This window comes from Bos javanicus, chromosome Y (genome assembly GCF_032452875.1).
Source record: "Bos javanicus breed banteng chromosome Y, ARS-OSU_banteng_1.0, whole genome shotgun sequence".
Lineage (NCBI taxonomy): Eukaryota > Metazoa > Chordata > Mammalia > Artiodactyla > Bovidae > Bos > Bos javanicus.
Window position 1 is genome coordinate 342,344 of NC_083898.1, and position 13,305 is coordinate 355,648.

The 13,305-nt window shown below is 33.4% G+C and overlaps 1 protein-coding gene across 2 annotated transcripts in view; it reads right to left on the bottom strand.

Moving 5' to 3' along the window:
- LOC133243836 (probable ubiquitin carboxyl-terminal hydrolase FAF-X) overlaps positions 1-13,305 on the bottom strand; it is a 127,159-nt gene that overhangs the window by 41,496 nt on the left and 72,358 nt on the right. For both annotated transcript variants that reach the window (XM_061410561.1, XM_061410560.1), the window contains exons 23-29: positions 10,781-10,906; positions 9,420-9,545; positions 8,240-8,409; positions 4,858-4,966; positions 4,364-4,510; positions 3,054-3,200; positions 786-1,008 (exon numbers count right to left, since the gene is read on the bottom strand). In XM_061410561.1, coding sequence (XP_061266545.1) covers positions 786-1,008; positions 3,054-3,200; positions 4,364-4,510; positions 4,858-4,966; positions 8,240-8,409; positions 9,420-9,545; positions 10,781-10,906 — 1,048 coding nt within the window. The remainder of the gene's footprint in view (positions 1-785; positions 1,009-3,053; positions 3,201-4,363; positions 4,511-4,857; positions 4,967-8,239; positions 8,410-9,419; positions 9,546-10,780; positions 10,907-13,305) is intronic.

The window sequence follows — 13,305 nt, forward strand, 5'->3', positions numbered from 1 at the left end:
CTTGAAGGACTGATGTTAAAGCTCTAATACTTTGGCCATCAGATGGGAGACGAGGACGACAGAAGTTGAGATGGTTGGATGGCATCACCGATTCAATGGGTATGAATGTGAGCAGGCTCTGGGAGTTGATAATGGACAGGGAGGCCTGGCGTGCTGCAGTCCATGGTGTCACAAAGAGTCAGATACAGCTCAATTGAACTGATTTTCTTAACATTAGATTTTATGACCATATTTTCTGTTATTTTAACTTACTCTCCATTTTTTGAGTTTCACTTCTTTATAGGTCTAAAGAAAATGTCCTCCTTTATGAGACAGATATCCACATTAACTGAGAACAAAATAATAAACACTAAAATAAAATCTTCTTACGTCAGGCAACTTTCTTAAAACTCAGATCAAAATAACTGAAGCTTGAAAAAAATCTTTCCAATGAATCTATTTTAGGTTTTAAGTACAAGTCTGGGATATCAAATTTGGCTTATTAGTCTGGCCTTTGGATTTCATTTCATATATGATGAAAGAAAGCATTCTTTCAAGTTACCTGATCAATTACCAGAAGACATCTAAAGTACATTTGGAAATTTTTCTGTATAAAGTCTCTGTGCTCATAATGGTCTTTGTGTATGATTATTGAAATCATTATACTAAAATGATAGCTAAAACAATCTAAAAGTTGCTAAAAATACAATCATAAGTTAAATGTTTCCTAAAAGAAAAAACCCAGTATTTTAAACATGGAAATATTACTAACCAAAAGAAACAGTTTTTGAAGTTAAAATACTTACTAGTTATTGCTGTTCCTATGTAATACATTTCAGTCAAACAGTCTACTATCTGTTTGAGATTCTTTACACAGCCAACAGCTAATGCTACAAGTAGTTCAAACCCAGCATTGATGGTAGCTGGTGAACTACAGACTGGGATAGCCTGTTCAGCTGGTAGTTCTCCATTTCTCATACACTGCAGGTAAACTTTGGAGGCAGGAAAGATGAAATCATCTATTAATTCCTAAAGAGTTGAAAGAAAACAGATCATAAATTGTTTGTAATATTTACTTTATGAAAAAGTATCCCTTGGAAGGAAAAGAGTCTTATTATTTGATACAATCAAACGTCTCATCTCAAATACAATTTTGGAGTTTCAAATAAAATAAAATTCTATTTTAAAAACATAGTCTAATTAATATACTCACTTTTTTTGATATTAAGCTTTTTTTTAAACATTGACTATTAAGAATAATATATTCTAAATAAATATATTTTAATTAAATATGAACTGAAACTAAAGCACTTTGACTAAAAATGAAATACATGACACTCTTTTCCTTAAATTGTAAGGGATAAGTGAAAAAACTCATGGAATAAATATCAAAAAAAATAAAGTCTTGTAAAATAAAAGTTTTCACTTTCAAAGTTGATCAAATAAAAATTCAGATTTACTAAATAGCAAAGTCAATTAATACTGCTTGTTAATTTTCTAAAACACTTCATCTGAGCTTTTTCTGAACTCAAGATTACTGGGTTGACCAAATAGTTTGTTCACTGCTTCCCATAAGCTGGCTCTAATAGCTCTCAGCTGTCCTTAACTTCATTTGAAACAACTGTTAGACTATACTGTGACAGCTATCATTTAGGCGTGTATTGAAAAAAAAATCAAAATTAGCAATTTTTAACATAGTCATATTAATGCTGAAGATGGAGGAAAACATTTTCATCATATTATGCTTTATTCTTTCAAGAAAGGTAAAAACTCAACTGAAATGCAAAAAATGATTCATGCAGTGTATGGAGAAGATGCTGTAACTGATCAAACAAGTTAAAAGTGGTTAAGTTCTGTGGAGATTTCTCACTGAATGATGATCCACCATTGGGTAGACCAGGTGAAGTTGACAGTGATCAAATCAAGACACTGGAACAACATCCTACCACCCAATAGATAACTGACATACTTAAAATGTCCAAATCAAGTGCTGAAAATCATTTGCACCAGTATGGTATGTTAACTGCCGTGATGTTTTCATTTCACATAAGTTAAGAAAAAAAAAAAATCCCTTCTTGATCCATTTCCATTAGTTTCTTAAAGGAAAACATTTTGTTTTTAAAACAAATTGTGATAGTGATGAAAAGGGTATACACAGTACAGTAACGTGGAACCAAAGAGATTATGGAGCAAGTGAAGTGAATTACCACCAATCTCACCAAAGGCTGGTCTTCAACCAAAAGTGATGTTGTATATATGATGGGACTGGAAAGGAGTCCTCTATTATAAACTCCTTTCAGAAAAAAATCAAATGATTAATTCCAGTAAGTACTGCTTCCAATCAGACCAACTGGAAGCAGCACTAAATGAAAAGTGTCCTGAATTAGTGAACAGAAAAAGTATAACCTTCCATCAGGATAATATAAGACTGTACATTTCTTAGATCATCAGGCAAAAACTTTTACAGCTTGACTGGGAAATTCTGATTTATCCACTGTAATCACCAGATACTGCATCTTTGGATTTCCATTTATTTCAATCTTTACAAATCTCTTAATGGAGAAAATTTCAATTCCCTGAAGACTGGAAAAGGCCCCTGGAAGAGTTCTTTGCTCAAAAAGATAAAACATTTTGGGGAAGATGGATTTACGGAGTTGCCTGAAAAATGGCAGAAGTTAGTGGAACAGAACAATGGATACATTGTTTGATAAAGTTCTTCATGAAAATGAGAAATACATCTTATTTTTACTTTTAAAAAAGAGAATATTTTGGCTGACTCAACACTTAAAAATTACTGTAACCTTCACAGAGATGGCAACCACTCCAGTATTCATGCCTGGAAAATCCTATGGATTGAGGAGCCCATGGGGTCCATGGGGTCGCAAAGAGTTGGACACGACTGAGTGACTTCTGTGTGTTCTGTGTGTCACAGAGATAAAAGTTTTTCTAAAGTAAATAATTAACAAAAAAAGGTCAAGATACCTTAGAGACGAAACAGTATAGAAATCACACAGATCTGCTAACAACATTCAAAAGTTCAAAATAACTTCTTACTACTAAAATGTAGAACTTACTTTAACAAGATTAGCGCCTCCTCTTTCACAACCAATATGATACTTTTTCTCAGGTGTTTGAAAGGCCAGTAACTCTTTTGTTACCCCAAGGTGGCCTTCCAAGATAGGCTCTTCAATACCTGTTTCACCTCTACTTTTAACATTATCCTGTCAAAGGAAAAATATAACAGATCTGACTTAAAGAAAAGAAGGACAAAAAAGAGCAGTATAAAAGAGAATTGGAGGAGAGTGATATCTCAGATAATGCTGCCAAACTTGTTCATTCAAGTATTTCTTATTTCTTCCATATAACTATATATTAAATAGTAAATGAAAGCAATTTTGTCCCAACAGGACAGACACGGTCTTGAGATATTTCTGGTTTTCTGGGATGAAACAGGAATTACTAAAGAACTAACTACTGATTAGAACCCAGGAATACTGCTCATTATATTTCAATACATAACACAGCTCCTCAAAACCAGAATACTTCATTCAAAATTTTAATGGTACCAAGGTGAAGAAGCTAGAAAAGTTTTCAGAGAATGCTAATCTAGAGGAAAAACACTTAACAAATTTCAGAAATATATTCTCATAGAGCTCTGTAAATATAAAAAGCAGGCAATGATGAAATGTAAGTATTAATCAGACATTTTTTATTAAAAAAATTTTAACTTTTATTAACTACGATAAAAAAAAGTAGCAAATGATGAAATGTAAGTATTAATCAGACATTTTTTATTAAAAAAATTTTAACTTTTATTAACTACGATAAAAAAAGTAGCAAATGATGAAATGTAAGTATTAATCAGACATTTTTTATTAAAAACATTTTAAAGTACTTTTATTAATTATGATGATAATTTGGAGAAAAAAAATTTTAATAACAAACTGGAGCACTCTAAGCCCCAATTATGAAGTAAAACATTTATACAAATATATCTGTATGTTGCTTCTATCAGTCATGAGTTATTTATCAATGAAAGTATATATTTTGTTTTATTACCTTGAAGGGTTTTTCTTTTTTTTGGCTTAACATTACTCAAAACTATAAACCCTTTTTTAAGAAGAAAAAAATTTAACAGTCAAGTAATAAACTGAACAGGCTTTTCAGGTGGCTCAGTGGTAAACAATCCGCCTGCAATGCATGAGCCATGCACTCAGTGCTGGGTTGGGAACATCCCCTGGAGGAAGAAATGGCAATCCAATCCAGTATTCTGGCTGAGAAATCCCAAGGACAGAGGAGCCTGGAGGGCTACACAGTCCATGGGATCCCAAGAGTCAAGATACAACTTAGCAATTAAGCAACAACAGTAAACGGAACAACTTACCCTAATTCTTTTGAGCCAGTCAATTTCATTGTTGAGAAGAACTTCAGCATTGGGCACATTAATATTATTGTTGAAAGCGTAATTAAGAAGGTGCCGAAGAAGACTGAAATAGTCACCTGAATGTTTACCTCTCTCTCTTGCTGTGCTCTGAAATACAGTAATTGACACAACATGAATTAACAAGTCCATGCTCAAAAGTAATTTTAACTTTTTAAAAAAGCCCAGAGAACTTTTAAGTTAAGGGGGAAAATCTAGTATTAATGGCATAAAAAAGATCTCTGATTTCTATTTTTCAAGTAAGATCGAGTATTTTTCCCTTAAGTATTTATAAAAAGCAAATAAAAACCAATGTATAACCAGTAAAGAAAACAACAAGGAAGATTGACTATTTGATTCATTAAACATAATAAATTAAAAAAAATCTAAAACCACAATTTCCTTAATGTTCCTTAAAGAATAAATCATACTAGTAAGTCTATTAAAAAATGACTTACCCCCAAAATGGTAAAGAGCAAAGTAATGAGGAAAAGCAGAGGTCTGTGTCCCATGCAACATCTGGTGCACATTAAAAAAAACTGTTCCTGTGCCAACTGACGAACAATTCTGAAATAAAAAGTCTATTTAATGTGTTGCTCTCATTAATAAAATTGACATTAATTATTTCAACACTGGTTTATCCTTAACAAGGAAAATAAACTGATAGTAAAATTACAAGACAATTCACCATTAGCACTAAAAAAAAAAAAAATCAGTTATTTTTCATGAAGTACCTCACATTACACCCAAATAGGCTGGAAATTATTGAGTTAAAATTTCTTTTTCACTTTTATTTCATTTTTTATTATTCTCGTGTTTTACATTTTAAATTTTTATCAGACTACAGTTGATTTCAATGTTGTTAGTTTCTGCTGTACTGCACAATGGGTAACTAATATCTCTTAATACATGATTTCAGAATCTTCATAAAGAACAAACAGATGAAACAACATATGTCTAAATTTGCAGGATATCTTTCAAACCTCTCTTGGAACAACACATATACCCTAACAGATACAAGATGCCATGTTCAGTTCAGTTGCTCAGTTGCGTCCAACTCTGTGACCTCATGAATTGCAGCATGCCAGGCCTCCTTGTCCATCACCAACTCCCGGAGTTCACTCAAACTCACGTCCATCGAGTTGGTGATGCCATCCAGCCATCTCATCCTCTGTTGTCCCCTTCTCCTCCTATCCCCAATCCCTCCTTGTTGCTCAGTCACTAAGTCATGTCTGACTGTGTGATGCCATGGACATCTTTTCAATGAACAGTGCTTTCAAGCAAACAACCTGGTAATTGTGAGACTACAAGCACTGTCAAACTGTGGAGAAACACAAATGTGGGGACCTACCCCATGCTTTTCCACCTGCAATGCAGGAGACCAGGGTTCAATTCCTAGGCTGGGAAGATCCCTTGGAGAAGGGAACAGCTAACCACTACAGTATTTTTGCCTGGAGAATCCCATGGACAGAAGAGCCTAGCGGGTTATAGTCCATGGGGTAGCAAAGAGTCAGATGCAACTGACTGACTTTCACCTTCACTCCATGTTTTACTAAATGACAAACTCAGGGAGAGAGGTCTGGTAATTTATACTTTAAATACCAATCCCAAAGATTCTGATAGAAGTTTGAGGACCATTAAAACATTATATTGTATAACATTAATATTAATCTATTTGAGAAGTATTAACAACTCAAACTTTGGAGAAGGAGATGGCAACCCACTCCAGTATTCTTGCCTGGAGAATCCCACGGACAGAAGAGACTGGGGGGCTACAGTCCACAGGGTTGCAAAGAGTCAGACATGACTGAGCGACTTCACTCAACATCTCAAACTTACCTGAATAATTCAGATCTACAAGTAACGTTAATTCACAGACAGTTGCGTAAACTGGTAATGCTTAAAACTACAGCATGTTTTGCTCTGAGAATGTGTTCAAATGGCACAACCTTCCCTTACTAGCATAAATAATAAACTCAATTATGTTTCTTAATTTCATAGAATAGTAATCTTTCTAAATTTTGACCAAGGCAGGTTCTTTCAAGCTTTGTTGACCAGAGTCCTGACATCAGAACAGAGCCAAATACATGTTGGATATTAGTGAGTGAACACTATAATATGGATAAATACCATATTTCTGTCTTATGCTAGCTGCTAAAGCTCTGAAATAAATTTATGTTTATTTGCTACTACAGGTGGGCAGGTGCTTTACCACTGAGCCACCAGGGAATACAACTGCCCACTAATCCTATTTAACAATTTAAGTGCAAAACTTCTGCGAACACCGACCATAATCCTGAAGAAACCACACTCTGGTTTGTGTATGGAGAACTGTTGTGTTAGGAGAAGCAATCCAAAAGTTCAGTTCTCCTCTTCCTCTCTTCATTACTCTAAAAAGTTGTATGATGTTTCATTCACTGACACTATCACAGGAGTATAAACAAGTAATGGAGGAGGAAGAAGAAGAAAAATAATAAATGGTTCAAATTAAGTGTATCTGAAGTCAGGTTACTGGCCTGACTTCAATTCACATAAATTGCCCCAATATAAGCTGAGGCAATTTCTGAACCTTTAAAAGTCCCTTTGATTTACAAAAACAGCAAAAGGAGTTTAAAAAACTTCCAAATAGTACTTAAAATGTTGCACATGTATAGATTTCTTCACAATTTTCTGCACAGGTGACTAAATACTTTTAACAAATTTTCAAAGGTGTTTCACAATGCGTTGCTCAAGCTCACTTAAAAAACAGGTATGGAAGAGGACATGGAAAAATGGAAAACTCTGTACATTGCTGGTAAGCCTACACTGTAACTCCTGGTGGAGCCTGAAAAAGCTGAAGGATTCCTACATGACCTAAGAGATCCACTCCAAATTACAAACTGAATTACAAAAGAACTGAAAATGAGAACTCAAACCAGTTTCTACTTCACAACAATAGTCACAGCAGTACTATTCACAACAGTCAAAAAAGAAACAACTGAAGTGTTCACCAAAAGGTGAATGCAAAAACAAAAATACATATATAGAATGAAATATTATTCAGCATTAAAAATAAAGAAAATTCCTTAACATGCTACATGTTTGAACCTTGAGATTATGCTAAGTCAAACAAGTGAAAACCCAAAAGGACCAATAATATGTAATTTCATTTATATGAGGTACTGACAATAGGTCAATACAAAGACACAGAATGCAAATTAGAGATAAACAGGGGCAGAGAGATTTGGGAATGGGAGTTAAGTACTGTTTAAAAAATATGTTTGGGATAGTGAAAAATTCAGGAATTAGTGGTAATTGCCTAACACTGTAATTACTCTTAATGTTATTCACATGAAGTTGTTAAACTCTCTAGTTTTTAGTTATAACTAACTATATGTTTGTATTCAGTAGCTCAATAGTGTCCAATTTTTTGCAAGCCCATGGGTTATAGCCTGCCAGGCTCTTCTGTCCATGAGATTTCCCAGGCAAGAATATTGGAGTAGGTAGCCATTTCCTCCTCCAAGGGATCTTCCCAACCCAGGGATCAAACCTGTATCTCCTTTATCTCCTACACTGCCCACAGAATCTTCACCATTGAGCCACCAGAGATGTAACTGTATGTTAGTACTTTACGCAACTGAAAACTATGAAAGAAAAAAATCAACATGGGAACTTTCCAGAGATGAAAACATATTCAGCTTACATGAAATACATAAAAAAATGTTTCCAAAATATCAAAATGCTACAAAGACAAGAAAAATGCTCCCTTATTTGACTTCTGAGATTTTGATCAAAATTAACTCATGTCTGCTTAAAGAATAAGGTCAGTCTTCTTTCAGATCAACAAAAACAATCACTTACTTGCTGGGACAATGCAATAATAAGTCAATGATAAATGTCTGCCAAGCTTTTTCTTTATTAAGTGTATCCAGGGCTGTTGGAACTAGAGCAAAACATAAAGTCATCACTTCCAATGCTTCACAGCAAACCTGTTCATCTTCCACATCTAGTTCATGGCTTGGACTGCTGGTCTGTAAAATGATGAGGAGTGAACTACTGGTGATACACTGAAGAAAACTTTTAAAATCTTCTAGTTAGTATTTAACACTATATCCACTAAAGACCGTTTGTCTTTAGTCTCTTTACCTGTAGCTTTTGAGACTCTTTAGAATATATCCCAAAATGGATTAAAGGAACATGTTTAATAAAAGCTAAGTATTGCTTCCTTGTCCTTCTGGATATGAGTTGTGTATTTCTGCACTTATCGTGATGCCTTTCTAAAGAATAACTCTGGCACTGTACTTGAAATGTTGATTAGTTTTATTTTATAGCTTTATCTACAATGCCATTTTATTAAAGAAGCAATTAGCTTACACAAATGTTGAAGGCTATAAAAGACTTTTCTAATGTAAAATATACTTGCCTGTAGTTAAATTTTATGTTTCCACATCAAAAAATAAAATCAATATAGTATATGCCTAGAATGGACCAGCCATTTAAATATCCAAAATGAGGAGCCTTACAATTCCAATATCCACTCTCTCCTCTGAACTATACGTAAGTGACTACTTCAGACAAGTAAACAGAAAATCTAGGACCAAAACAGTCTCATTTCTGCAAATAATTTGTTTTATCAAATGAGGAAGAAGGATAATACTGAAACAGTAAAAATTGTTGTTACACCCGAATGCTATAAAATAATCAAGTAAAATATCTGAATGTTATGAGTCCACAAAGTCATAGAAAGCACAATAATTAAAGAAAATTGGAAAAAGCAAATTCTTTACAGCTTAACTATATTCAACTCAATGAGACATTAGGACAAAAAAATTTTAGAAGAAAGCTGCCTTACAGTGAGATCCATAAGTAGTTTTTTTTCAAAGTAAAAATTTTCATATTCTCATCCTAATTACAGAATTTTATTTTAAACCATTAGATACACAAGTGACTTCATCTTCAAAGAGGGCAGACAAGATGAAAATTCAGTCATGTGCAAAATTAACATTCACATAAAGGAATACATCTCCGTAATGACTCTTACCGTCTCGTAAATTTTAGTGATTTCTTCATTAGGGCTAAATACTAGCTCTAATGTCCCACATCCAGATGCCCAGGTGATTTTCTGTATAGCTCTAATAACACAAATATCAGGCATATATCTTGAAGCCTGAAAGAAAACAAATAATCAGTAGTGCTGACTCCAGTAGAGTGAAATAATCAGAAAACAAAAATTTCTTTTTAGAAAACAAAAATGTCATTATTGTGAAAGTAGTAGGATAAAAAGCTCTATATAAAGTAACTATGCCTCCTTCTTCTGACAGTCTATGTTTTCTTTAAGCTCCAAAGTAGATAAAGTCTGGCAGATGCAAATTATTACATATAAGATGAATAAACATTCACAAGGATTATGTTTAATATCCTGTGATAAACCATGATGGAAAAAAAATGTGAAAAAGAATACATACACACACATACATGCATAACTCAATCACTTTGCTGTATGGCAAAAATTAACACAACACTGTAGATCAACTATACTTCAATAATGTTTAAGAAATTAAAAAATGAACAAAATAAAAACAAAGTAAGTTTTGGTCTCATTTTTCTGTATCTTCAAATGAAGTCTGAGTATGCATGCTGATGAAGCAAAAATATGCTTCTCAGCTATAACGACAATATAGACTTCAGGTTAAGATCTAATCTAGCTGAAACATTGTTCACGAGACTTTTACAAATACAGCAACCAAATTACCCAGCCATTCCAACCCTGTAAGCCATGTCCAACCCAGAAATGAGAAAACATACGCCCAAGAAGCACTTGTGACATTCATTTCAATAGTAAAGAAAACTAGGAATAACACAAATGTTCATTAGCAGAACACATAGAAAGACAATAAAATGTGGTTTTACTCAAAATGAATTCACTACTGACACATAATTTCACAATCATGCTGATTAAAATAAGCCAGACACAAGAGTATATAAAATGATTCATGTAAACTTTTAAAACATGACAATTTTACAGTGACAAAAACCAACAATAAATGACTAGGTTCAGTAGGAAAGAACTGTTGGGACTAACGGAAATATTCTGTTTCTTGACTGCATAATTAAACATTATGTCAAAACTCAGTCTATATTTTACTTTGATCTAGTTTATTCAATATAAATTACACTCAAAAAATCCTATTCAAAGGTTTTTTTAAAGTACTTTATAAAGTATTAATATTAATACATATTAAATTTTACTAAATTTTAGCTAAAGTAAGAGAATCTAACGTGAAAAATCTCAGAGTATTCAACCTCAAATTGTAATATTTATGAGTAGAGTAGAAACTGTGTCAAGAACAATAAAAAAGTAATCCATCCACGATCCCAGAACTTTCAAAGTTTGATACTAACCTCTTCAGATATTTGTTGAGCAAGCCGTATTGATACATTTCTAAGAATACACTCAGATAATGGGTTAGGAATGCTCTGAAGAGCATTTTGTAGCACCACTGCTTGATCATGAGTAACTTGGTTAATCTGAAAAAAAAAAAAAATTTAACCTTTTTACTTGGAGTAAAAACTTGTATATAACTAAACTTCAAAAATTTGTACACCAAAAAATTCATCCATACACTCCTTATCCATCATCTCTATCATACTTTCACTTATCTACAGTAGAATGTATGGTCTTCAGCATAAAAAGTATTTCAGATTGTCAACTTCCACAGTAGACTTCTAAAGTCACTGTGCCTTTTAAAGTCACAACTTTCCTCTGCAAACTCCAATTTCATATGAATTCAATAATGTTTCTAAAACTGCATTTACTTTCACTTGCATAAGATACTGACAGGGTTCTGAACAAATCTACTTGTCTCCAGTTAAATCCTTTGCTAGCCCTCCTACTCAGCAAATAACCATACTTGCCATGATACGACTAAGAAAAGATATGACTAATCAAAAGATAAAGACACTTCTGATTTCTTACCACCTAAACTCTAAATTCATTTCTCTCGCTTCCTTTCCTTTCAGTCTTTAAAATGTTTTTTATGTTTTGTTCAAAAGTATTTTCTCTATCCATGTTTTAAACTTCATCACCCAAGAAACATGAGTAAGTCCCCACAACTTAATCTTCCCTGTTTTCTGTTTTGGTAAGTTAAGTTTTGGTAAGCAAATCTTTCAAAAAATAGATATTTAAGAAATTCAAGAGTTTGTGGAGGTGTTGCCAAAGTCTCTAGGTAGCCAATGAAAATTTACAGCTCTTTAAGGCTTCCAGCTCTTCTCTATTAATTGCAAATCAAAGAAGTTTAACCTTCTGTTTAACTTACTGTTATTTATATTATTATAATTATCATGCACATATTATTTATTTGCTGCTGCTGCTAAGTCGCTTTAGTCGTGTCCGATTCTGTGTGACCCCACAGAAAGCAGCCCACCAGGCTCCCCCATCCCTGGGATTCTCCAGGCAAGAGTACTAGAGTGGGTTGCCATTTCCTTGTCCAATGCATGAAAGTGAAAAGTGAAAGTGAAGTCGCTCAGTCGTGTCCAACTCTAAGTGACCCCATGGACTCCAGCCTACCAGGCTCCTCTGCCCATGGGATTTACCAGTCAAGAGTACTGGTGTGATTTATTTGCTAGGTGCTACTAAATGAGATTTCAAATAAAAATCACATGAAGCAGAGATTTAGTACAATTTCAGAATTCATTGGATCTTTAATCAGCTAAACTCTTGGGTCTTTTTGAATATTAGAGCCAAGTTACTTTATCTGCTTAGACTGTTTCACTTAAAAATAAGAGAGAAATAAAACAGACTGAACAAATATACTGATCAAATGAGATGAAGTATAATGATTAACATTAAGAGACTCAATGTATTTAGATGATTACAAATTTCAAATAAACTAGCATGAACACATACATGAATCATGTAAGCTTCTGTTAACTTTCATCATACTGCACCTTAAGCAATATAAGGCATATAATAGAGGCATAATTGTTTACTCAATGAATAAAACCATGTTTTCAAACTGTTAATTCAGTCTTACTAATTATTAGGGTCTATTTTTAAGTCAAAGTCTTATGGCACTTTTACACTGAAACTGTTCTTGTTAATTAAGATCACCACTGATACGCTGATTTCTAGTTCAACTCATTAAACAGAGATGTGGATTAACCAAGTTTTGCAAGATAAAAATAACTATTTTCTTTCACTTATCATATTGACAGAACTAAATATTCTCTTTAAAAAAACAAGGTCTCAAATTGTTAACTGAAAAGGAATTAAGGTAAACAAAAAATTTAAAAAGTATAAATGTGAAAAAAACACTATGAAGTTTTACTTAAGAGTATAAATTCTTAAATCCATGAAAAAAATACACGGAATTAGTTTTATCAGTTACAGTACTCATCAAATTATAACCCACTTCTGTTTTATATGTGGTCCTATAATGAACATTTTTAAGATACTAATTTTTCACTTAGCTCCTTTTTAAACATGGGAAACTTGAAATGCACCTTCCCAAGTGGCGCTAGTGGTAAAGAATGTGCCTACCAATGCAGGAGACTTAAGAGACATGGGTTTGATCCCCTGGGTCAAGAAGATCCACTGGAGAAGGGCACAACAACCCACTCCAGTATTTCTACCTAGAGAATCCCATGGACAGAGGAGCCTGGTGGGCTGTAGTTCATGGGGACACAAAGCATTGGACGTGACTTAAGTGACTTAGCAGCACACATATACCTTTAGATCCTTATAACATTTTCTAAATAGTAAGTCTTTGCGAAAAAGACAAGAAGACATGTCTTATATCTACCTCAGTAAGCCCCCACAGTAGGATCATGACCAAAACCTATCAGTTTTTATGTAAATATACACAAAAGGAACAGTATAAAGCAATCTAACTTACAGTGAAAACACAGCACTGTAACTTTTTTTAAAT